The sequence below is a fragment of the Macaca mulatta genome, chromosome 12, assembly GCF_049350105.2.
Source record: "Macaca mulatta isolate MMU2019108-1 chromosome 12, T2T-MMU8v2.0, whole genome shotgun sequence".
Taxonomy (NCBI): Eukaryota; Metazoa; Chordata; class Mammalia; order Primates; family Cercopithecidae; genus Macaca; species Macaca mulatta.
In genome coordinates this window covers 115,586,097-115,613,706 of record NC_133417.1, presented here as the reverse complement: position 1 = coordinate 115,613,706, position 27,610 = coordinate 115,586,097, and the positions used below count along the sequence as shown (strand labels likewise).

The window sequence follows — 27,610 nt, the reverse complement described above, 5'->3', positions numbered from 1 at the left end:
ATTTGACTTCTTAAAAATAAGAAAAATTAAAGAAGGGTAGGAAATATTGGTCACATCTCCGCGTGATTCTAGGTCCTCACTTCTGCTACCCCGTAATTAAAATACCCTGTGTTATCCTTTAGAAATTACACTCCTGTCTCTTTAACAAACTGTAAGCGAGGCGGGGGAGGGTCTCGGAGGCGGCGAAGGCGCTGATTGGTCTTCCTGGCAGAAACTGGGCGGTAAAAGAGCCTCCTCTGTTACTGACCGGGGCTGCTGGGTGAGAGGCCAGGGCCGAGGAGGGCTTCAGGACGCGGGAAGCGCCCTTGCTTCAAGTCGCGGGCGTGGGAACGGGGTTGCAAAACGGGTCCCCTCCATCCGGGTGGGTTAAGGGCCCTGGCAGCCTTTTCGCGAAGGCGCCACGCCCTAGCAGTTGGGCCGCAGTGGGCCCGAGGTCCACTCGGACCGCCGAGACCGCTCGTTGGCCGCGGAGCTGGAGGAAAGGGGATACCTGGGCGCCGGCCGCCGCCCTCGCAACTCGGCCGAGGCCCCTATCTCAACCTAGTTTCTCTTTTTCCCCTGTTCTGCAGGCTCGCTTCCGGCGTCATGGCTCAAAGGGCCTTCCCGAATCCTTATGCTGATTATAACAAATCCCTGGCCGAGGGCTACTTTGACGCTGCCGGGAGGGTGAGTTTGGGATATGGCTGCCTGCATCCCTGCCTCTCCCCACGGTGTTCGGAAAGGAGCTCATTTTTGCCTGAAAGGAAGAGTTGAGCATCCCCCTTTAAAAAAATACATGATTCGACGATAAATATGTAAATTATTTAAAAATACATGTTAATATATACAATTGGAGCTCCAACATCATGTTGAATACGTCATTGTTAACATTATTGAAATAAGCTCAATTATTGATAGTATAAATTTTAAAAATTGGCAAATATGTAGTTTGCTATGTAATTGGCATTTTTTATGTATTTTGGTTTGCTGCTTAAAGAGGTGAAGAATCCTAACAGTATTCACATGTGCCGTGTTATTCCTTTGTGATTACACACAAGTGTGGTCAGGGTAATTATGAGAGCAGATGGTGGTGTGTGGTAAGGACATCTTTAAACTCTTACTGCTAAGAGAATTTGGGGACATAGGAAACCTGAAGTTGTTTGTACCAGTGTCGCTCCACAGGACATACCCACAGCTGGGAAAAAAAAAAAAAACACACTTGTAAATTAAACTGGTTAGTATGTCACAAATCACTGTGCAAAAGAGAACCTGGATGTGAAATACTGGGGGCCTGTGTTTTCTCATGACTTTTTGAGTGAACATAATGGTTGAGAAGGAATACAGGTATTTTTAAGAATACCTAGTTTTGGCTGGGTGCAGTGGCTCACGCCATTAATCCCGACACTTTGGGAAATCAAGGCAGGAGGATTGCTTGAGGCCACGAGTTTGAGACCAGCCTGTGCAACCTAACAGGACCTTATCTCTACGAAAATTTTTTTAAAAATTAGCCAGGTGTGGTGGAAAGCTTGTAGTCTCAGCTACTTGGGAGGCCGAGGCGGGAGAATTGCTGGAGCCCAGGAGATTTGAGGCTGTAGTGAGCTATGATTGCACCACTGCACTTCAGCCTGGGTGACAGAGAGAAACCCTGTCTCTAAAAAATAAAAACAAAAGTTTTGAAAATGAGTTAAGTTGGAAACAGGGCACACACTTTAAAAATTTTACTAGTTTATTTCTTTGAAACTTGTCAGTCATGCAAAAGGCATTTTATGTAATATAATGGCCTTACAGATTTCATCCCTGTCAAATTAATCTGTGGGTTTGATGGTTCTGTGTTTTTTCCTTAAAGCACTTGTCACTTTATAGATTAACTTGGGTCAGTAATGCAGGTAGGAGGAATCAAAGAGATGAAGAAGAGGTATAGGGTAGAAGGCTACCAAAATGTATATGGAGTTGGAGTCAATCTGATTATTTTAAGACTAGTATTAAGCTGCCCAAACAAAGCTTTTTATAATTATCTTCAGGTCAGATGGATTCCCTTTGGCCATTTGGGCCTGCATTCTTCCTAACTGTGCAGATTCTCAAGGTGAAGTATATGTCTTATCTTGCTGGAGGAGGACTTGCTGCTTCATGCTGACTTGGCAAAGAGAACACTTGAGGATTGTCCTAGTGACAGAAACCTTCAATAAAATGTAGCTGTTTAGGCTGCCTATAAAGTAAATGCTTTTTATGAATTTAACTTTTTCTTTCTTTTTTTTTCTTTTTTCTTTTTCTTTTTCTTTTTTTTTTTCTGAGATGGAGTCTCATCCTGAGCCCAGGCTGGAGCGCAGAGGCACCATCTTGGCTCACTGCAACCTCTGCCTCCCAGACCCGTGATTCTCATGCCCCAGCCTCCCAAGTAGCTGGGATTACAGGTGCACAACACCACGCCTGGCTAATTCTGAGTAGAGGTAGGGTTTCACCGTGTTGGCCAGGCTGGTCTCGAACTCCTGTCCTCAAGTGATCCACCCATCTCAGCCTCCCAAAATGCTGGGATTACAGACGTGAGCCATCTGTGCCTGGCCGAATTTAACCCTTTACTTCTAAGGGGAAAAATGTACAAATTTAAACCCTGACCCAAGAGTAAGAATGTAATTTATTTCCTAATGTAGTTTTTGGACAGATCCTAGAAAGAAAGTAGCATACCAGTTCTAAAACTGTGTAATGTTGAACACAGGGGATCAAACCCTGGAGATCTGTTCTCCTCAATTTCTTGGCACAAGATTTCAATAAGGAACTGGTCTGTTTTCTGGCATCGGTCAGAAAAAAAAAAAAAAGGACTTTTAGAGACTTCAGGTTATTGCTAGAGTTTGAATAATTTGGTGGTCTACCACAAGCAATCAATATTCTCACAGAGGTCACCTTTATTAAATGCAGAATGTGCCAAACAGAAAGTAACTTCCCTTCATGAGGCTGAGACATTCTCATTATTCTTGATTTCTTGAAGGCCAGGCAAGATGATAAATTATATATGATCTATATACAGTAGATGATGTGTTCTCAATGTGGATGCACTCTTCTATCTAGCTGAGATTTATAGACCTTTTATATTAACACTGAAGTATATTTTATCCTACTAAGTGTATTTTCAAGTCTGGTTGAAATCTTCTTTGCAGAAATTGTTAAATAATGGGAGTGTGTCTGTCAAACAATGTAGTTTCTTCTAAAGAGTGTGAAATAAGGGATCATAGTGATGCTCTAGATTAAATAATCCAGATGTGGTTGAAAGTCTGATTTGCCTTATCAAGGATGCTCCTCCAAAGTGAATCTTAATGTATTTTTAAACTATTGTTGTTAATTCTGATACTGCCTTCTTGCTGTTATCAGTGTTAAGATTTTATCCCATTTTTAAAAATGAGATTCTGATGTGAGTGGTTAGATTTATTTCTGCAATCCTTACATGGTAATATAAAGTGTTTATACCCTTGTAACATCAACATTGTTCTGAAATTTTAATGGCTTTGTGAAATTCAAGTCGTAGAATCACAGCAAGTTGTTAAAATTATTGAGGGATACAATAAAGTGACCTTTTTTTTTTTTTTTTTTTTTGAGATGGAGTTTTGCTCTTGTTGCCCAGGCTGGAATGCAGTGGCACGATTTCGGCTCACTGCAACCTCCGCCTCCTGGGTTCAAGGGATTCTCCTGCCTCAGCCTCCCTAGTAGCTGGGATTACAGGCGTGCGCCACCATGCCTGACTAATTTTGTATTTTTAGTAGAGATGGTGTTTCTCCATGTTGGTCATGCTGGTCTCAAACTCCCAACCTCAGGTTATCCACACGCCTCGGCCTCCCAAAGTGCTAGGATTACAGGAATGAGCCACTGCACCCGGCCTAAAGTGACTTTTTAAGAAACTGATTCAGTGTATGCAGAAGTTTAAAATTATTTTTCATTTGCCTTTAAGAAGAATAACGTAATGATTGTGTGAGCCTCACTATTTGCACAGCATCTGTGGACCTTCATATGGGTGGTACTGACCCCAGAGCCCCAGCCTTAGTGGATTTTTCAATCCATATCTAAACTATTACTTGCCTTAGACCCTTGATCTGCTAAAAAATTAGTAAAAATGTCAACATTTACATCCCTGAATGAGAAAGACTTATAATACACTATTTCATTTAATCCTCAACGTACATTTTGAAATTGGTGGGGCAGGTATTATTATCCTGACTTTATGGAGGTAATTGAAACATAAGTTCTGAGTTGAGCCAGATCACTCAGCTAATAGCGGGTAAGGATGCAGACAGGCTCGCTCATTGAGAAACATTTGTGAAGCCCCATTCTCTGCCAGACACTGGGTTTATGATGGTGAGTTTGATATTCATTCTGTTCTGCTTGAGGCTCTTGATACACATGAATTTGTTTTGCTTTTCTTTTGCTACGTTATTTTTTTTTAAATCATTTTTTAAAAATAAGAGCAATTAGATGTTTCTTTAGGGAATCTACCTTGCTGCAGCTTGAATACTAAAAATCCAGTAGTTTGAAAGCAGCAGACATATGATTTGTGCTTAATTTAATAAAATGACTATTATTATAATAAATATTGGTTTAAATAATAGGCGATTACTATTAAGTGGAAAATTACTGTGAGCCAGTTTATCATTGGCAGTCTGTTTTAGTATTTAACTAAAAATTTTACGTAAAACGTAAGTTACAACAGTATTTTATAAATTTTGTTAATATGATGTTGTTGTTAAGAATAGGTAATAAGGCCGGGCGCGGTGGCTCAAGCCTGTAATCCCAGCACTTTGGGAGGCCGAGACGGGCGGATCACGAGGTCAGGAGATCGAGACCATCCTGGCTAACACAATGAAACCCCGTCTCCACTAAAAATACAAAAAAATTAGCCAGGCGTGGTGGCGGCGCCTGTAGTCCCAGCTACTCGGGAGGCTGAGGCAGGAGAATGGCGGGAACCCGGGAGGCGGAGCTTGCAGTGAGCCGAGATCGCGCCACTGCACTCCAGCCTGGGCGACAGAGCGAGACTCCGCCTCAAAAAAAAAAAAAAAAAAAAAGAATAGGTAATAAATTGTTCAGTCTCCCAGGTAGAAAAATATGTTGTAAGTGGAAAAGAAGTACCTCTCTGTCTTTGATAGCTTATAGTCCAGCAAGCTGGGTGACCCACATTATTTTGATATTTGTTTTTCTTTAATATCTAGCTGACTCCTGAGTTCTCACAACGCTTGACCAATAAGATTCGGGAGCTTCTTCAGCAAATGGAGAGAGGCCTGAAATCAGCAGACCCTCGGGATGGCACCGGTTACACTGGCTGGGCAGGTATGAAGTGCTGACTGTGAGCTGGCATAAGCATTGTGCTTAAGAGCCAGAGCATTTTTCCAAGAGCTGTCTCTCTGAATGGTACACCCTTAAATGCTTCCTGCATCTGCATATGAGTAATTGCTTCTGGGAGAGTGCTGTGCCCTCAACCCAACCACAGTATCTTCTGGGTTTTTAATAGTGCCCTGAATTTAGGACATGGTAAGCATATTCATGTAATTCATGCCTGACATTTGGATGGCTGCTATACTTGTGAGGAGAAAAATTGATTTTCAATATTACATGGTTAATTTGGAGATGTAATTTCAGTGGGAAGAATTGGGAAGAGTTCCAAAATACATTGCCTGAAGCAGAGGTAATGAGGATTGATCTCAGGAGTAAAACATGTCCAGAAGCATTTTAAAAAGTTAACCCATGACAGGAATCCATACAGAAACACAGGGTAAAGTATTACTTCCATGGACTAATCCTCCTATGCGGTCATTGCTGGTTGGTTTGCAATTGCTGCATTGCCAGTCTCAATCATTGAGAGGTTGGAGGAGGTTTAGGAAGAAACGGTGCATTGATGTCAAAAAAGGTGAGAAAGAGAAAAAGCAAAGAAGAGACTGGCTCACACCTGTAATCCCAGCACTTTGGGAGGCCAAGGTGGGTGGATCATGAGGTCAAGAGATCAAGACCATCCTGGCCAACACTGTGCAACCCCATCTCTACTAAAAATACAAAATTAGCTGGGCATGGTGGCTCATGCCTGTAGTCCCAGCTACTCAGGAGGCTGAGGCAGGAGAATCGCTTGAATCCGGGAGGTGGAGATTGCAGTGAGCTGAGATTACGCCACTGCACTCCAGCCTGGTGATGGAGCAAGACTCCATCTCAAAAAAAGGAGAAAAGTTAAAGAACTGCAATTAATTTACCAAATGTAGAGAAACGAAAAGACAGCTGTGTAATCTGGAAGAAAGCATAGAGACTCAGTGTTTCCCATTCCCTTTAAAGAGTGGGCAAGGAGGAATAAGCTTGTAATCCACGGAATTTGAATTTGATTTTAAGGGAGTGGAATTTGTCATAAAAATGGCCTAATAGCAGAGATTCTGATTCAGTAGATCTTGAGCAGAACCCAGGAATTTGCCTTTTATAACCATCAGTGGTCCTGATGCAGATGGTGATCTATGGACTGCAGTTTGAAAGCTTCTTGAGAGAAATTTATTTATAATAGCAATCTCTTAGTCTTCGTCTATAGTACAGGTTGAGGATCCCAAATCTGAAAATCTGAAATCCAAAATGCTCCAAAATTTGAAGCTTTCTGAGCTCTGATGTGACACTCAAAGGAAATGTTCGTTGAGCATTTAGGATTATCAATACTCAGATTTGGGATACTCACCTGGTAAATATAAGGCAAATATTTCAAAAATTGAAATCCAAAACACTTGTCCCAAGGATTTCAGATAAGAGATACTCAACCAATAATGACAAATGATTCTATTTTTTTTTTTTTTTTTTTTTTTTGAGACAGTAGGGAAGACAGATTGAACCAGTAAAATTACAATCTCAGGGACTTTTAAAGTCAATGTTTTGTAAAAATAAGACTGGACTAGATAATGTTGGACCATTCCTTTTATTATTTTATGATTTTTATGAATTGTAGAAGCTTAACACAAAATGAGAATGAAATGAAAGGATTTTGTTTCAAGAAGGAAGGTATAACAGCTGTCATTTATTATCTACTGTGTACCAGGTGTGATGTGGTTGATAGATAATGTCATCAGTCAATGTTGAACATTACTATTTATTTAAAATTATCGGGGTTTGAACAAAATAGGGCAAGCACAATATACAGTTGTCTTGAGATTTCCTCTTGATGGCCATGTTGTAATAATATATAAGGCTCAAACCTACAGATCTGTTTCTAATATATATGGAGTTTCTATTATTTTGTTATTCCTGGCCAAAAAAAGAAAAAAAAAAAGACTGAAACAGATCACTAGTTAATTCTAGCACTGATTACAAAACAATGACTTAAACTTTTAAATTGGCCACTCAGATGTACTCATATTATTATTGTGAGGTGCTTTGCTTTAGGGGGAAAATAAGAGGATTGATTTCAAGTTTGAATTAAGTTTGACAATGTTGGGAAGAGTCATTAGTCAGAACCTTATATTGCTAGGGCTAGTTGAGAAACCAAAAGTTAAAATCTTTGGAGATAGCAAAGAAATTTCACTCCAAAGTAAAATGCAAGTTTGTTTATTTTTTTTTGGGGGGGGGGGCTGTGCTGGGTTTCTGGCTTCATCTCCTTTGAATGTCAATATCCTTCAACCTTTAATCCTCAAGTATCTATGATATTCATTGCTGGTTCCTGAAAGCAGCTTATATGGCAAGCATCTGAGGCAAATTGGCATAGTTAGCAGTTTAGGATGTCTTTAGTGGCTGGTTGTTTTAGGATGTAACGTAAATTCTTCTAGATAAATTTGCTAATGGTTTTCAAGGCAAGGTTCCTAATGTCTCCTAATCAAACACTGTTAAAAAACCATTATTCCCACATAAAATAGACTGCCTCCTCCAGTGTTTTGATAAGTAAAATGCTACCTTGTGCCAGTGTTGAGACAGTTTAAATAACATAAAGCTCTGAGTTGTATAAGAAACTAAAACTGATTCAACCCCGTAAAATCACAGTGTTAATACCTTCTCCTCCTATTATGTTATAGTTTACCAAGTATCATTTATTCATAACTGCAATTTTATTACCAAGTAATGCATTCACAGACACAATAAAAATATTTGGTGTTGTATGTCAAAGCAATGTTTATATAATTATGTGTAGATTTTTATGTTACTTTGTCCCGTTATCTTTCAAAAAAATGACACTCTTTAGGAAATACGCATTATATTTCTTTAACTTTGTTCAGCATGAGAAAACTGCATGGTTATTACAATTAGTTAGAACTTTAACATCTTATTTTGTTAAATGTCATTCTCCAGTATAAGCATGGGCTGATAGCTAATACTAGTTAGATAGGATTAGGATTTGGGACAGGATTAGGTTCAGCTGTCTGTACCCCAAAAAAGAAAACAAAAGTATAGTGGTTTAAATAACAGTGCATTTTTCTCTCATAAAAGAAGGCCAGAAAGCGTTGGTCAGTCCAGGTCTGATAGTTAGCTTCAGGATGTTAATAGGAACCCCACTTCCTTTCTTTCTGCTCCATCATTCCTCAGCCTCTAGCTTTTACCTCTTGTTCAAAATGGCTGCTGAAGATCCAGTCATTACATCAGCTTTTCAGGCTGCTGGAAGGAAGAAGAGGCAAAGAAGAATGCATTAATGCATGCTCTGCCTTTAAAAAGCCTTCCTGGAAGTCCCACTCATCATTTCAGTTGTGCTTACTTTGCATGGGCTGGGACGTAGTCACTCTTGTTAGGAAGAAAGGGTGGGAAATGCAGGCTTTTATCTTGGGTTCTGTTAATAGAGGAAGAGGAGAGTCAACTTTAGGATAAGACCTAGTAATCTCGGCTATAACTTCTATATAACAAGAAAAATGATTTTTTTCTTGACTCCTATATTTTGCACAAGGCTTTTGGACAGTGAGCCTCAATTTTTATGTCTGTTAAAGGATCTCTTCTGTTCACTTTTGGGGAGAATAAATTTACCAGTGTCTATAAAATATTTTGAAATTTTCCAGGCAATATTTTGTCTCTTCTTTGTTTCCAAGGAGATTGATTTGGGTTTTGATTCACAACACCTTTACTCGTTTAAGGGTTTTTTTGTTTTGTTTTGTTTTTCCATTCAATAAGTAATAGTCTTTGCATAAAGCCTGCCACAGAAAGGAAGTATTACAGGAATGCCAAATCATAAATAATTTTCCTAGAGCTAAGTGTAACTTAAATCTAGAAGGTACTACAATTGATTCTAAACTTAATACTGTAAAACATTACTATTTTTATAGCTTTATTAAACAGTTATTTGCCGTTCTTTTCTGCTTTCTCCTAAACTCTTATTTTTGGTTGCAGAATTATAAAGTTCCTAATTTGTACCATGCATCAATTCATACTAAACCCCATAATTGTATGTCTTTGTTTCTACTTCATGAATCTAAAGAAAGCTACAAAACTGGGCCGCCCAACTTCTTAATACCTCATTCATGGTGTGTCTAGATTTGTCTCAGTTGCAGTTGCTCAGTTGATCTTGAAAATGAAAGGGTTCTAGTGAAGAACTGACACATTTGTGTGTTTAGTGTTAGATGTGTAAAGTTGACCCTTGAACAATGTGCAGTTTAAGGGCACAGGCCCCTGACACAGTCAAAAATTTGTGTATAACTTTTGTCTCCCCCAAAACTTAATAGCTTGCTGTTGAGGAAGCCTTACTGATAAATAGTTGATTAACTATTTATCTTTTATATTATATTTTTATACTTTATATTTTGTGTGTTACATTTAATATGTACTATATTTTTACAATAAAGTAAGGTAGAAAAAATGTTACTAAGAGAATCATAAGGAAGGGAAAATATATTTACTATTCATTGAGTGGAAGTGGATCATTATAAAGGTCTTCATTGTTTTCTTCACATTGAGTAGGCTGAGGAAGAGGAGGAAAAGAAAGGGTTGGTCTTGCTCTCAGGGGTGGCAGAAGAAGTGAAGGGAGGTGGAAGGGAAGGCCAAAGAGGCAGGAACACTCAGTGTAACTTTACAGATATACGTCGTAATTTCTGTCTGACATTTTTGCTTTTTCATTTCTCTAAAAGTATCTCTGTACATTGCCAATTCTTCCACCATTTGCTTTAGTGTCAGTGCCCATACCATGTATGAATCCGTGTCAGAAAAGAAGTCAAAAGCAGCATTGAATAATCAAAACCCTTTTGCCAGACTGTCTAACGCTGTATCTTCCTCATCCTCTAGCTTAACTGGTTCATAAGAACTCATCTTCATCAAGTTGCTTTCTATTAATTCCTGTGGTGTGGCGTCTATTAGCTCTCAAATTTCTCCAAGATTCATGTCTTGAAGTCCTTCATCCCTATCCCCCCCCACCTTTTTTTTTTTTGGCCATATCCACATCCCTTTCATGATCTCCTTGATTGGTGCCTGTGAAGTCATGCACACTATCTGGACCCAGTTTTCTCAAGCAAGAATTTATTATTTCAGCCTTGATGGTTTTTGTGGCTTTACTGTATTAACAATGGTGTCTCAATGGTGTAATTCTTCTAGACTGTCACGATGTTCTATCTGGGTTGTTCCGTAAATGGGTCACATATGCAAAGTGGCCCCCAAATGCTGAAGGAGCTGAAAAACCAAAGGAGGCAGAAAATCCAGTTTGTCAGTAAAGGCTGTTTTATTGGAGAACTTAGAGACACCAGCCTGGTCTTGGTCAGCCACAAGGCAGGAAGATCTCAACACTGTTACTCCAGAGACCCAGGGCTTACATACCATAGGGAAAGGCAACCCTCCAAAACAGGCAAGACTACTATGTGTATCGCAGCCTATAATTTGTGCAATAGCACCAAGCTTCCTTTGTTCTTACACTACGGACAGTAACGTAAAAATCAGGAGGCATTCACGGGGCCGGGGCTAATCAGAAGTTAGCGTAGAGAATTAGCCTACAAGATGGAGTCACTTTTGTCTCCACAGGGTACTGCATAGCATTGACAGTCCATTCCATAAAGTACTGTTTATAATGAGCCTGAGAGTTCCTTATGAACCCCTGATATAGAGCCTGAATTAGAGACCTGTTTGGGGCAAGTAGACCACTTTGATGCCTTCAGTGTTGAACTCTTGGGTTCTGGGTAGCTAGGGGCATTGTGCACTATTGAAAAAATTTTAAAAGGCAGTCCCTACTGGCAAGATAATTTCTCTGCATCAAAGAGAAAGCATTGGTAGAACAAAACCATTAAAAAAGGTTCTTGTTGTCCAAGCTTTCCTATACAACCAAAAGATTGGCAGCTGGTGCTCATCTTTTCTCTTCAAGACCCGGGCGCTGGCAGCTTTATAAATAAGGGTAGTCCTGATCATAAACCCTACTGCATTTGCATAAAACAGTAGAGTTCGCCTATCCCTTCCTGCCTTAAATCCTGGTGCTCATTTCTTTTCCTTACTAATGCATGTCCTTTGTGGATTCTTCCCCCTAGAATAGGGTTCAGAAACTTTTCAGGCAGACGTCCTTTCCCCTCAATTGTTCTTCATTGTACCTGCCACCTCTTGGTTGGCAGAAGCTGCTGCTGCTGTTATCTTGACCTTTTTTAAAGCCAAATCTCTTTCTATAATTATCAAACCAACCCTTGCTGGCATTAAATTATCCAGCTTTAGATTCGTTTTGCTTTTAGTTGCCATATATTGACTTCACATTTTCTTGAATCATTCTAGAGTATTGCACCAAGATAAAGGCTACATTTTCCATATGTACTGCAGTTTCACTAAAAATGCAAGGTTTTTGTGCCTGTTGCTGTAACTACAGTGATGGCTTCATGAATTTCCTTTTCATTCTTTACAATGGTCCTTATGCTGGATTCATTTATCTTAAAATGGCAGGCAACTGCAGCTGCAGACCTCAGTCTATGGTTACATTATATCAAGCAGTTCAGGTGTTTCATGTAATGTCATGACTTTTCTCTGCTTCCTGGAAGCATTTTCACCATCACTAGTGGCACTTTGTATGTGTCCCATGGTGTTATTCAAGGTTTACAATGTTGCACTAAACACAATTAAAAATACTCAAGAATCACAAGAGATTACTCCTTACTGTGATATGTAATTTACTGGAGAGACAGAGATAATGATCTCAAGCAGAGATAATTCACATCACATGTTATTTTAAGTGGAGCAACACTTGATTTCACATAAGTAGCAACGGGAGGTGGCTAAGAAGTTATTGCTGTAATACAGTGTGCGCTAGAGTTAATTTACGAAGTTATTTAATATTTCATCTTTACATTTGTTTACATTTCTCTTGACTGCAGGTGGCGCCATGTACAGTATGCATAAGTTTTGAAAAATTTTAACTTTTTATAATTTGTGTATATTTTATCCTGGTGATAAAATAGACTAGTAACTACATATATTTTTTGTATTCATGACACACCTTTTTCTTAATTTTTTCGATATTTCTGGTCTACACGGTTCATCTGCATGTTTTTTCAAATTGTCAACAAATGCCCAAAAAAGTTTCCGCTATATATATGTTTTAAATCTGTGTACAAGTAGACCATGCAGTTTAAACCCATGTTGTTTAAGAGCCCACTGCACTTGGAACTGAAAAACTGACTCCTTTTTTTCCCATCTATCTTTTCAACAAAAATTAAAACTAATAGAAGGTAGAATTAGAATTAGAATTAGAATTCTGCTAAAGTACTTCTGAGTGTTAAACATGCTTAGTAAAATGATTATTATAATTAGTTAGGACTTTACAATTTTATTTTGTTGTTTCATTCCCCAGTAGCATGTAGATGGTCTGATAATTAACGCTGGTCCAGATAAGATTAGGATTTAGGATAGGATTATTCCAAATAATTCGTATATACAAAATGCTTTGTTGATAAGGGTGATATGTACAGGTTTAAATAGAAATGTAAAAGAAGTAAATAATTGCTTAAGAAAGTACTTTACACTTACTTTACAAACTTTTACAACTGAAATTATCTTGGCTTTTATTTTAAAATTGAAGCAGAGGGTATAATATAGTGAAGAGATTGGTTAACATGAACTTTTAATAGAACTCAAACATCATTTCCACTGAAGCCTATGTATTTACACCCATGAGTTGTCATAGTGCAGTTTTACAAGCTGTATCCCTGACTTTTACCTTTTTTATTCACAGCAGAGGTAAAAGTGCCCTGACCCTGGGAAAGAAAGGAGGGAAGAATTTTTAAAACCCTGTAGCTGTCTCATATTGTCAAAAGAGGCAGTTATTACCATAAATCCCTCTGGTCTCTCTCATGCTCATTCAGGAATGAGAGATTATGATTAATCAATTTTTCAGACAGTAATTTAGACTTAAATTACTTCTATAATGTTCAAAAAAAAAATAAAAATAGGTTGACTGAATGTTGGTTCCCAAGGGAATAAAGATCATCAGTTTGCAGTTTTATGATCATTTGACTGTTGCAGGACAGGAGTAAGATTAAAACACTCTTCCTGTTGATAAAATGTTACTGCAGTTAGCATTTGAATGACAAGACGGTGCAGGCATGTACACCAATGACTACTGTTGTATGCCAGGCACCATTTTAAGTGTGTTGCACTAATTCACTAATCCAAACCTCAGAAAAACTTTATATAGCCAGGCGTGGTGGTGGGTGCTTGTAATCCCAGCTACTCAAGAGGCTGAGGCAGGAGAATCGCTGGAATCTGGGAGGCGGAGGTTGCAGTGAGCCGAGATGGTGCCACTGCACTCCAGCCTGAGCAACAAAGGGAGACTGTCTCAAAAAAAAAAAAAAAAAAAAAAAAAAACCTTTATGGCCAGAATACCATTCATATCCTCATTTCACAGATGAGAAAAATGAAGCAAAGCAAGGCTGAGTACTTCATTCAAGGTTATACAGCTAGTGACAATGCTAGGGTTCAACCCAAACAAGCCTGGCTCTTGAGTCCTGCTCTTTACCCTGTGAACATGTGTGCATGTGTGTGTTTACTCTCAGCCTCTACATATGAGTTTATTCTGTACACTTTATAAGTGAAGAAGGTTTACTCACAAACTATAAGATGGAGTAGTTTGAACAATGACAACATGATACTCATGCCATACAAACTTCATAGAAATGGCTAATGACTAGTCAGATTTAAGTGTTTTAGTAAAAGAAGAGTCAGAGTAAGCCCTGATAAAGCATGAAGGAAATTTGGTAAGTAAGAAGGAAACAAGGCTTATTAGGCAAGAGTAATTACTATTTAAAAAGTTATTTAGAATTGAACATAAAATAAACCCTGAGAAGACTTATGGGCATTTGCAGCTAGAAAAATGAAAAACTCTCCAGTGTTTTTCTATAGAAGGTGTTTTTTTCCCTTCCTAATCTTGTATTAATATATTCAGCATGGTTTCAGGATAGAAAATTAATTGGGCCAAGACAGAAGCTTTTCCTCATAATTGCTTGTTTTTGAAAAGGCTTAAAGATCTTCTCAAGTGAATTATCATCCATAGTCTGAAATCAATTGGTAGCTCTTGCAGCTGTTAATAAGTGATATTTTGAACGAACAGCCTCAGTTCTTTTCACCAAAATTCTCTTTTGTAAAATTTAGTACATGGGAGTGTAATGCATCGTGATATTGATGTATGACATATGTCTGCAATAAGCATTGAGTTGTTCATTTTTAGCCTTAATCTTTTCCCAGTAGACTTACAGGAACTATGTATTCACGGCTTGTGTAGCAGGGGACACATTTTAGTTATTTAGGAACCCCATTAAGAGTTGTTATATATGACTCTACACATAGCAGCAGACAGTACAGAAAAATAGCATGACTGGAGGCCCCTTGGATCAAATCCACTGGTCAGCTACTGAGTGGTTCCCAGTGGTGTCCAGAGATCGCTGGGGACTCACCAGAGAACATAATGCTACCTGCCATGGAGCTGGTCTGAGTTTTGATCCAGGTAGACTGTAGGTGCTAGGGGGGAGAACATTCTAAAGTGCTTTATAAAATAGAAACCACAAAACACTGGTAAGGAATTGTTATTATAAAGGATTAAATGAGCAGATAAAGTGTTCTTGTGTTAGAAATAAACATTTGATCAAAAGTATTCCTTCCCTTGCAGATAACATAGTAGAAAAGTTAAGTAAACCCAAGGGATGGCTGATATCACTGCTGTCTTTGAGAGACAATGAGGGAAAATGCTAGCCCTTACTTCATTTTTTTCCCACTCTTAACTATGATGATTCTTAGGGGAAAGGATGATCAGCTTACACTTAAAAAAAAAAATTCATACAGGACTCTAGGGACTTTAGTTCTGAAAGACATGACCCAGTCTTCTGTAACCGACTCACAAAGTTAATGAGGCTAAAATTGGCATGTATTTCCTCTTTTCAAATATTAAATAACCTTTTAAACAAGAGGATATGTAGCATAATCCCTAGAGTAATATTAACTTGCACTCTAAATGCAAGTCATTATAGTGTTTCAAGATGCTGTTCCTCTGATCTACCAAATGTATGGCCTTTGAGCTGCAGATTTAGCATGTGAGTGTTAGTTACTGCTGACCCCAGACTTACTTGAAAGGAGTCACTGTGGCCAGGTGTCTTCTCTTTGCAGTTTGATCTCTTTGTAAGTAGCTCTTCATCAGAGCCAGCATTTCGGTGTTTAATTTGAGCCCTGACCAAGTGTCCTTCACCTTCATTAGATTCACCTGTCCCACCCAGCCAGCGCTGTTAGCACAAGTAGAAAGAGCCACGGGTGTGGATTTACGCTGGTTAGAGCACTTCACAATGGCCACTAGATAAATGAATGCAGTTGTAGAGTTTAGACACCACCAGTGGGCTTGAGTGAAGCAGAGTAGGATGAGAGTGTGACACAGATCAGAAAAAAAAAAAAAAAGGTAGGAAGGAAAGAAGACCTATCTAACAATCTGACTTTGACAGCCAACACCAAGAAGGCTGTGTTTGTCATTTTCATTCCAATAACAGCAGCACTTAGCACAGTGCCCAATTCATAGTTGGTGGGCTGCAGGGCACTGCGGGGAGGAAAAGCGAACAATGTTTCCCTGTTTTTTTTGTTTTGTTTTTTCATCTCTTTTTCTATTGGACAGTCAGCTCTGAAATAAAGAAGAAAAGAAACACATTTTCAGAGTACTTATTTGCCCTCCTTATTCTCTTTTTTACTCATTTGTTTGGGGCAATATTATTAAATTAAAGGTGTGGAGTCATGACTAGTTTCCTCCCCGGATGACCTGTTAAAGCACTGGAGTGTTTGAAAGCCACAGCCCACGATGCTCTGCTTTAGTCGGACAGCTGGGCAGATGTCCTACTCTGGATTGTTTACGGTTCAGGCATGGGGAGAGTGCTGTGCACAGTAACAACAATGCTCTAAAGACAAATGTGATTTTGTTAAGGAATGGAAATGCGCATGGTCAACATTCAGCACAAAATTGAGAAACAATTACAAAAGAACATACTAGAAATTATCAACCTGATATAGAAAGACAGGTGGTCATACTTGCAGAGAATACTTTCACTTCTTATTTTTTCATAAATCTGAAGAGAAGAAAACATAGTAATTGATGAGCTGTTAAAGTTTCAAGTAGGGAAAAATGTATTTGAACTTAGATTGGAACACCCAAGTGCCCCTCCTTTAGGAAGTTCCTGTCTCCCTATCATTCTAAACTAATGCGTATTAGTTAAGCACCTCTGATGAGCCTTGTAGATCCAAAATCTGAACATGATTTTCCCTACCAGAGTACATGAAAGGAGTCTCTAAATGCTCTTGAACTGCACGAAAATGCATTGCAGGGCTGAAGTACCATGGCACGAAGCTTTTTACATCACTGTAAGCTGGCCATAAAACAAATGAAAAATGTTGAGGAATAATCTGTAGAATGCAAAATCGCAGAAAAGTATTTTGAGAGATATATCTGTGGAGATTTTTATCTCCATATGCATTTGAGACACAGCAAGGTCTTGATTGGTCAAAATGAATAGGACTAATGATCCCTCAGAAATTCAAAGGCTTACTATTAATTACTTCTCAACAGCTGGCTGTATTTATAGTACTACTTGGCATAAGTTGCTGAGTAAGGAAATTGCAGATTTAGAAGTATCCCTAAATAATGTACCCTCCCATCCCAGGGTAGTAGCTACAGGAAAAAAAAAAAAGAAAAGAAAAATCTAGTTCACAGCTTTCATACTGAAGCCAGGACTGATTCCTATTACAACAGAATTTTATTTGGTCCTCACAGCATGTTTTTTTGTTTGTTTGTTTTTGTTATTGTTTTGTTTTAAATAGTTATCAACATTTCAAGACCAAGAAATTCTTAGGGTAAACTGAGAGACAGTGCCAGACTTCCCGAACTTCTTGTACAGAATGACATCTATTCCTGGTCTTCAGAGCAGTACTATCATTGGAATGTTCTGCAGTAATGGAAATGTTATTTCCATCACAACAGCCACTAGCCACATGTGGCTATTGAACATTCAAAATGTGGCTAGTGTGACTAAGATTGAACTTTAAATTGTGTTTACTTTCAATTAACTTACATTTCTATAGACATTTATGGTTAGAGAGTATCATACTGGACACTGCACTTCTAGAGAAACCAGACAGGTTGCAGGAGTAGTAATTCAAAGTACTATACATCTGGATGTGTAGATTTTCTTCTATGTTTTTTTCTAGTTGTTTTACAATTTCTGGTCTTAAGTCTTAAGTCTTTAGTCCATTTTAAGTTGACTTTTTTACATAGTGTGAAATGAGGTTCAAATTTCATTCTTCTGCATGTGGATATACAGAATATTCATACTTAACGACATTCAGTAACCCCATTTATTAAATATAAAATAATTCTAAACTCTCAGTTTAGAGCAGATTTTTACAATTAAATTCAATCAAAATTTAAATCTCATTCAGTTTTTTCTGGTCTAGAAGAGAAGATAAAGGGAAGGAAGCATGTCGCCATTCTACTTTTTGCTTAGCAGACAGCACAGAAGGAAATGTAATGTGATATTCAAATTTAAGCCTAAGAATACACTTGGCTAAAATTGGCTTTTGTCACATTTTAAAGTAGATGCACATTCTGCGATAAAAAGATGAAAGAAAATGCTAAAAAGATGAAAGAAAATGCTAAAAAGATGAAACTCCCTACCTCATTCTTTGTCAAAACTCAAACAATTTTGGCTGTTATGTTAGAAGTCAGTAGAAGTGTTTTTTCTCATTATATTAGGTGTCCTTCAGAGAATAGAATCATTTGGGGATGAATTTATTAATGGATACAGCTGTACTCTTTCCTCCCAAACCTGATTCTCCAACAGAGGGGTTTGCCACCTCAGTGGATGGCACCATTGCCCATCTAGCTGTTCAAGTTACTCATCAGGAGGCATTTTGACGTCTCCTCCTCTGCGCATCTCCCACCAGGTTCTGCTGATTTTACTTTTTAGACAGGTATCTTCCCAGTTCATTCTGACAACATCCGTGTTAACACCACCCACCCTGTGTCTCGCTCCTACTCCTGAAGCATCCTCCTAACTGCTCCTCCTGCATCCACTCTTCCATACACTCCCTTGCAAACCTCACAGTGCAGTTATGGTGAACTTTTAACAAATCTAAATATATTCTTCCCATGCTTAAAATGGGTGCATTTCAAATGAAACTCCAAATCCTAACTGGCCTGCTAGACCCTGTGTAATCTAGCTTCTGCCTGCCTCTCTAGCTTTGAGAAGAGCTGTCTTTTCTAGGATTGGGGTTACCAGGACATGGCAGTACAATACATCTAAAATAACAGTGGCTTTAACAAAACTGAAGTTTATTTTTCTCTTGTGTAAGTAGGCAATCCACAGACTGGTGTGGCAGCTTCACAGTCTGCCAGGATCTAGGTGGCTTTGATCTTTGAAACTTTACCACCCTCAGCACAGAGCTTCCAACTCACGGTCCTTAGGCCATGGCTGCTCTAGCTGCCCCATCACATCTGCATTCCAGCCAGGAAGAAAGTAGAAAAGGAAATAAATGGCCAGTGCCTTCCCTTTAAGAACATTTTCCCAAGTTGCCTCCACTACTCCCACTGCATCCTGTTGTTCAGAACTTCGCCACATAGCCATACCCAGCTATGAAGAAGATTGTTCTTAGCAGCCAGAAGAACATACCCAGCTAAAATCCAGGGCATTATTGTTGAGAGAAAGGTGAGATACATTTGGAAAACCACTTAGCAGTCTCCATCACAAGAGGTAACGCCTCATTTTCTAGAGTAGAATATGAGTCAGAAATGTCTGACATAGAAAAATTAATAGATAGCACATAAGCATATTGTTAGAAATAGAGAGAGAGATACTAGAGAAAATGGCTGAAACTGTTGAAAATGGTTGCCTCTGGAAGGCAGGAACACAGTGAACCAGAGGACTGGTGTTTTGCATATTAAGTCTTTCAGTGCTGTATAATTTTTTCCATGAAGAACATATATATTTTGATAAACATTGCATTTGAAGGCATTTCTTAAGGCATTGACTGAAGCCAGGCCCACGAGTATGTATTAGGACTGGGTGATTTTTCCCTGCAAAGCCCCTGAAGTTGTGTTTTTATTTCCCACCTTGCCAACCATCCCCGAGTCTTTGGTATTTATTCAGAGGTGATGGTATATGCATGGTTATTGTCAAGGGTTGAGGATCATAAAGATCAGGTTTAAGACATTTGGCCACAAGCAGTCCCCCCTTTTTTCTGTTATTAGGACACATTCTGTTGTTTTCTATTACATAAAATACTGATGAGGCATTAAATGTCTGTGACTTAATGCATTTTGTCTTATTTTCCTGACCTGGGTTGATTTATAATAAGCATGTGCAGGAAACTTTTTCTAATTGGCAGCAGCACTCACCACTTAAAGTCCTTTTCCTCTATGGATGTTCTGTGACAGGGAATGTAGACACAGTAAACTATCATCTGCAGAAGATTGCTTATCAAAATTCACAGATCCAGAGGCCCACAAGAGGTAGGGGAGAACTGGAACTTGAGGTTGTGGAATCCCAGAAACTAGAAAGATAATTCTTTGCCGATCAAAAAGAAAGTTTTAATCCAAATGTATTCTTGTGAGACTTGAGAAATGATTACCTGTTTTTCATGAGAAATACACCAAATCTTACAATTGCAAGCCTTAATAGGTTTTGTTAAATAGTTAAGCCAAGAGGAATTGTTGCTAATGAGAGACAAAGGTCTGAAAGGAAAACAATCATTGGGCTTGTATTTAATCACTTTTTATTTTCTCAGATCTCCATCATGTCATTATCTGGCTTTGGTGCTTACATAACTTAATTAGGAGAGTTCAGGCAGCAATGGGAATAGTAGGGCAAAATGAAAGGGTAACAGTTTAAATGGATCACCTGCAGATGCGTGATATGGATGGAGATGAAGCCTATTAAGGACCTAATTTTAGAAGAAGCTCTTGACATCAGCCATTTGTGAAAAGGGGATTTTTTTTTTTATTACCTACACACAAGGTTCTGTACACTTGTCTACAAACCTTAAGCATTAGTGCATCTGATCATCAGCTTCTGGGATTACTAACACCAAGCCACTTTGAAAGAGCAGTCAAGGTTATTAACTTTGGCAGGAAATGAAAGTTTGGCCTTAATATACATGTGAAATTGAATTGTCTGTAGCACAAAGCTTTGGAGATTACCCATGCAAAATGAGAAAACTATCTAAATTTAAAATTGTCCTCAGTACAGTGGAAAGTAATTTTGCAGATAGCATTTTTACTGCATTGAAATCTGTGAAGAGATTGGCTCTATTAATTTAAATTTAAACAGAGGTTCTGTGTCTTCTAAAAATGGCAAATGAGATGGAAAATGTACTTTAAGGGAAAAAATGGGTTTCTGGAAATGCTGCAGGCAGGCAGGCTTCCTACTCCACATCTTTGAGTCTGCCCTGAGACCATTTGGCTTCAGAGGGAAGGCTCTTTCCACTGTGACAGGCATTTGAAATCAGGACATGCAGACAGTGCCTCTATTACATATTTCAGGCTTCAAGAAGAGGGTAAGAAACTGATCGAGTAAAGCCCAAGGCAAAAGTCATTGGTGGCTTTTACATTACAGTTACCAAAGTAGGTGGGTCCTTGACAGAGAAAAAAATCAAGGGGTTGAATATTTTTTCTCAGCTATCAAATAACTTTCTTATAATCCCTGCTTGGAAGGATACTGGGGCAGGGGATTTGGTTACATTAACTACCTTTTCACTAAAAAAAAAAAAACACACACACTCACAAACCAAACTTTTACGTAAAGAGAAATTGAAGTTTTCATTCACTAGTCTTTGAATTTCTTTAGTTCACGACAAACCATTTCTTATTAATTATTAGTGAATCGATTACATTTATTTGGAACCCTAGTTTAATGACACTTCATTTCACCATCAAGAAGAATACATTAACACAATAACCAGAGTACAACAAAGATTAATAATAGGCTGTGTGTCTCTTTATTGGCCAAAGCCTTAGAGACCTTATTATTTAATAGAGTTGTCATAATGAGGAAACTGAGGACAAGTAGTTGGCTTATGCTGGTTCGTAGAGTTGCTTACTAATAGAGCTGAGCCTAGAATTAAAGTCACCCAAACTTCCAGATCATTAATATATTTGCTACAGGTTATCAAGAATCACTGCTGAGTAGACACCATGCCAAAATAATAAAATAACTGCCTTTCCTCATCTTTACATTGCTTTCTTTTTGTTTTTCAGGTATTGCTGTGCTTTACTTACATCTTTATGATGTATTTGGGGACCCTGCCTACCTACAGTTAGCACATGGCTATGTCAAGCAAAGTCTGAACTGCTTAACCAAGCGTTCCATCACCTTCCTCTGCGGGGATGCAGGCCCCCTGGCAGTGGCTGCTGTGCTGTATCACAAGATGAACAATGAGAAGCAGGCAGAAGATTGCATCACACGGTAATCGTGTTTCTACATGAGGGTTATTTTCTAGACATCATTATGCATTAATTCTGCATATGTTAACAAAAGAACATTCTAGTGAGTTTACTTTTCTCTTAGCAGATAAATCTCACTGCTGTCATTTAATCAATTCTCATATTATTCCTGTGTTGTAGTGAAGGAACAACAAATATAATCCCTATTTTATTGCAAGATATAAGACACTGTCATGTTCCAGATTAAACATCAGTTCAGTAATGTGAGGTCAAAAGCCTGAACATATGATTACTAATCCAAAGTGCTATCCAAGATCTGTAATTCAAGGAAATGCAGTTCAGTTCCTACAAGTGGGCTGAGAGAGTCCTTCTAAGGGACCACAAACTGATTCAAAACGGCCTTTCTTAGAGGCAGTGACATGCACATCCTGATTTTCATTTTGGTATAAATTATGGTGGTCCACTAGAAGCTGGTGAATTATGAAGAATTATTAAATGTTTTTACTAATAGGCTATAATTGTTGCCTTACCAGAGTTTATTAAGCACTCTTTCAGAGTTCTAAGAACCCTGGCTGCCACGTGACTCTGCATGCATTGCTCTTAGGCTCCCACTGCGCGTGCTAACACTCCAGCAACGTTTTAACCACTGACCGTCCCCGAGTTGACCATGGTGTTTGACTCCCACTATTCTTTCTTACAGATTACTGTTAGGATGGCATTACCATCACCGATTTAGTTTGTCTAGGATCCCTTGGCTAATCTTTACCCTGTTTGCTGGTGTATATTTCAACAACAGGCTTTTTGGACTTTTCAAGATGTGATAGTGCTATATTCAAAAAAGAAATGATTTATACCCCTATTGTTTAGGCATGTGTGTGTATATGCATATATCCCTTCTCTCCCAATCTTTGCCCATACAGTGATGTTTTCTTATTGTAACTAACTTTTTCCACTGGAAATTGTAACAAAAAGAGGGGGTGGGAGTCTTTTGTTCCACACATAATGATTTGGGAATCATCATATTGGATCATTGTCTGAATTGACATATACTTCAAAACACCTTTTTTTAAATACATGCCTATGCTACATTTCTTAGGGGCTAGACATTACATAGTATAACTTTAAAACACATTACTTAGTGCGTCTAGAGGAAAATAACTGAACATTCCATTATTCCAGAGCTGAGAAGCTTTTAATATAAAACCTGTCACCAAGCTCGACCAAAATGAAAGATGAAACAAAACAGTGATTTCCCCCAAGGTTTAATTAAAGTGTGTTCCTTCCATAGTAGCTGACTTGCATAAGACTTGCCAATGCAAAAACTGTTCCATACTCACCGAAATGTGAAACACAGAGACTACCTTTTAATTTTTTTTACATAGCTGATATTTAAAACCATCAGCCAACAACTGCTTTAGAGGTCCACAAGATATTCTCATTCAGTGAATCACTGTTAAGTACCATCAAATCAAATTGTAGTGCTCCCAATATTCTATATATAATGCCAGCCTTTCCAAAATACGTGCAGCCAAATTTTAATAGTTTGCTGTGTGAGAAATGTTAATGTGTTCAATGAGACCAGGATTCATAGATTCAAACATGGGAATTTGTATCAAAGCACTAATTAAACAAAATTAAATATGTGTCTTTACCGGCTGCTTAGAGTCTTCTGCAGCTTATATACCTGAGGACAACACAGCAACTCTAGGGAGCAGCACTTGCCAATCTTAACTCACCTATACAACCCTCTTCTTCATGAAATCTTGAGGGCCTATTTCTAACACACTCTTTGGGAAATGGCACAATATCAGTATTAGTGTATTAAAATGCTCGTAAGAGTATGCTGAGATTTTTGTTTTTGGTATATTGGTACTAAAGGTGTTTTTGTCATTTACCTTTTTAAATTTTGACATTTCAACAGTATTTATAGCCAGTAGGCTTGTTAAGGTTAAAAATATAGTGTGTGAATATAATAGGAAAATACACTATTTGTGGCTATAGCTTTGATTTTTTCAGATTTTTTCTTTTATATAAAACAGAAAAAGAATGACTTAGAATGATTTGTAAGTTACGGACTTTGCTTTATCTTTTCAAAGGAAAAATCTAGAAATTTGACTTAATTTCAAGAAATCCAAAATTATTTCATATCAGTTTAGTAAACCTCCTTTAACTTTTTACTAAACTTTTCTCATTTTACAGATCTTTTGAGATCCCACACTCACATTCTCTGTGTACTGCCTTTGTTGTGCTTCATTGCCAACATCATGTTCTAGCTAGCTTGCTTTTTCTACATTTTCTTAATATAATGTTCTTTCAAAATCATAATTTTTAAGTTTTAGAGACCAAACGGTCCTTTGAGATCATCAAAAGTCTAATCCTTAAAGAAACTGAAATCCAAGGAAATCAGCGTTTCCCTGTAGTACATATTCTTAACCTTGGGCCTCTGAGAATCTTAGGGTTTCTGGAAGTGTATAAAACCTCCAAATTATATTCAGCAAGGAGAGAGCATTTGTGCTTTTCTTAAAGGGATCTATAACTCCCCAAAAGGAGGGTGTGTGTCTGTTTTCATCCCACCCACTTCTACGTATCGGTGCCACAACCTCCAAATTATATTCAGCAAGGAGAGAGCATTTGTGCTTTTCTTAAAGGGATCTATAACTCCCCAAAAGGAGGGTGTGTGTCTGTTTTCATCCCACCCACTTCTACGTATCGGTGCCACAACATGAATAGAGTATGTGGCCTGTTCCCAATTAGATGGCTAACCTGACATATATAGTGCTTTGGGGCCAGTACTTAGGATGATGAAGCACGGTGGCTTTCCTGGTCCAGAAATGTATACCCTCCCTTCTTGTAGTGTGACAAGTCAGTAATGGACATCTTTTTTTTTTTTTTAAATAAGCAGAAAAGGGATTTAAAAATATTTATTGCGGTAAAATATACATAATATAAAATTTACAGTTTAACCATTTTTAAATGTACAATTCATTGGCATTAATTATATTCACAATGTTGTACAACCATCAGCACTATTTATTTTCAAAAAATATTTTATTACTCCAACAGAAACTCTGTACCCATTAAAAAGTAATTCTCCATGTCCCCATACCCTCATCCCCTGGTAACCTATATTCTACTTTTTCTATGAATTTGCTTATTTTAGATATTTTATATAAGTGGAATTATACATTTGTTCTTTTGTGTCTGGCTTACTCCACTTAGCATAATGTTTTCAAGATTTATCTATGTTATAGAATGTATCAAAAATTAGTTCCTTTCAGTGACTAAGTAATACTCATTGTATGTATATACCACCTTTCTATTTTTTTAAAAGGCTATTTAGTAGGTTCTGGAGAAGGAAGCCTGGAGCCTATATAGCCAGTGTGGGGCTGTGAGTGCTTTGGGGGCTATGGAATTCCAGCTGTACTCCCTGCTATATGATCTTGGGTAAATTACTCTAAACCTCAGTCTCTCATCTGTAAAATAGGAGATAATTTATGGAAATCACTTAGCATAAATTATAGCACCTAAACTAAAAATGTGCTTATAAATGTTACCTATTATTTGGCTTGTAAAAATCATTGCTTATGCTTCTACTTTCTTTTTTTGTTATTATACTTTAAGTTCCAGGGTACATCTGTAGAACGTGCAGGTTTGTTTCACAGGCATACATGCGCCATGCTGGTTTGCTGCACCAATCAACCTGTCGTCTACATTAGGTATTTCTCCTAATGCTATCCCTCCCCTAGTCCCCCACCCCGATAGGCCCCGGTTTATGATGTTCTTCTCCCTTTGTCCATGTGTTCTCATTGTTCAGCTCCCACTTATGAGTGAGAAGACACGGTGTTCGGTTTTCAGTTCTTGTGTAGTTTGCTGAGAATGATGGTTTTTAGCTTCATCCATGTTCCTGCAAAGGACATGAACTCATCTTTTTTATGGCTGCATAGTATTCCATGGTGTATGTGTGCCACGTTTTCTTTATCGAATCTATCTTTGATGGACATTTGGGCTGGTTCCATGTCTTTGCTATTGTGAACAGTGTTGCAGTAAACATACATGTGCATTTGTCTTTATAGTAGAATAAGTTATAATCCTTTGGGTATATACCCAGTAATAGAATTGCTGGTCAAATGGTATTTCTGGTTCTGGATCCTTGAGGAATCGCCACACTGTCTACCACAATGGTTGAACTAATTTACACTCCCACCAACAGTGTAAAAGCATTACTATTTCTCCACATCCTGTCCAGCATCTGTTGTTTCCTGACTTTTTAATGATCGCCATTCTAACTGGCATGAGATGGTATCGCATTGTGGTTTTGATTTGCATTTCTCTGATGACCAGTGATGAGCTTTTCTTCATATGTTCGTTGGCCACATAAATGTCTTCCTTTGAAAAGTGTCTGTTCATATCCTTTGCCCACTTTTTGATGGAGTTATGTTTTTTTTTCCTTGTAAATTTGTAGATTCTGGATATTAGCCCTTTGTCAGATGGATAGATTGCAAAAATTTTTCTCCCATTCTGTAGGTTGTGTGTTCACTCTGATGATAGTTTCTTCTGCTGTGCAGAAGCTCTTTAGTTTAATTAGATCCCATTTGTCAATTTTGGCTTTTGTTGCCATTGCTTTTGGTGTTTTAGTCATGAAGTCTTTGCACATGCCTATGTCCTGAATGGTATTGCCTAGGTTTTCTTCTAGTGTTTTTATGGTTTTAGGCCTTACTTTTAAGTCTTTAATCCAATTTGAGTTAATTTTTGTATATGGTATAAGTAAGAGGTCCAGTTTCAGTTTTCTGCATATGGCTGGCCAGATATCCCACCACCATTTATTAAGTAGGGAATCCTTTCCCCATTGCTTATTTTTGTCAGGTTTGTCAGAGATCAGATGGCTGTACATGTGTGGTGTTATTTCTGAGGCCTCTGTTCTGTTCCATTGGTCTATATCTCTGTTTTGGTACCAGTACCAAGCTGTTTTGGTTACTGTAGACTTGTAGTATAGTTTGAAGTCAGGTATCATGATGCCTCTAGCTTTGTTCTTTTTGCTTAGGATTGTCTTGGCTACGTGGGATCTTTTTCATTTCCATATGAAGTTTAAAGTAGTTTTTTTCTAATTCTGTGAAGAAAGTCAGTGGTAGCTTAATGGGGATAGCATTTAATCTATGAATTACTTTGGGCAGTATGGTCATTTTCACAATATTGATTCTTCCTATCAATGAGCATGTACTGTTTTTCCATTTGTTTGTGTCCTCTCTTATTTCCTTGAGCCGTGGTTTGTAGTCCTCCTTGAAGAGGTCCTTCACATCCCTTGTAAGCTGGATTCCTAGGTATTTTATTCTCTTTGTAGCAGTTGTGAATGGGAGTTCACTCATGATTTGGCTCTTTGTCTATTATTGGTGTATAGGAATGCTTGTGATTTTTGCACATTGATTTTGTATCCTGAGACTTTGCTGAAGTTGCTTATCAGCTTAAGGAGATCTTGGGCTGAGATGGTGGGGTTTCCTAAATATATAATCATGTCATCTGCAAACAGACAATTTGACTTCCTTTCTTCCTATTTGAATACCCTTTATTTCTTTCTCTTTCCTGATTGCCCTGGCCAGAAATACCAATACTGTGTTGAATAGGAGTGGTGAGAGAGGGCATCCTTGTCGTGTGCTGGTTTTCAAAGGGAATGCTTCCAGTTTTTCCCATTCAGTATGATATTGGCTGTGGGCTTGTCATAAATAGCTCTTATTATTTAGAGATATGTTCCATCAATACCTAGTTCATTGAGAGTTTTTAGCATGAAGGGATGTTTAATTTTATTGAAGGCCTTTT

The 27,610-nt window shown here is 38.1% G+C and overlaps 1 protein-coding gene across 2 annotated transcripts in view; it reads left to right on the top strand.

Moving 5' to 3' along the window:
* The first annotated feature begins 200 nt into the window (after positions 1 to 200).
* The window catches only part of LANCL1 (LanC like glutathione S-transferase 1), a 45,424-nt gene continuing 18,014 nt past the window's right edge, over positions 201 to 27,610 (top strand). The window contains exons 1-4 of one of the 2 annotated variants that reach the window (XM_015110874.3): positions 201 to 259; positions 570 to 666; positions 5,169 to 5,286; positions 21,614 to 21,821. In XM_015110874.3, coding sequence (XP_014966360.1) covers positions 586 to 666; positions 5,169 to 5,286; positions 21,614 to 21,821 — 407 coding nt within the window. In that variant the 5' untranslated portion in view covers positions 201 to 259; positions 570 to 585. 2 annotated transcript variants of the gene reach the window in all.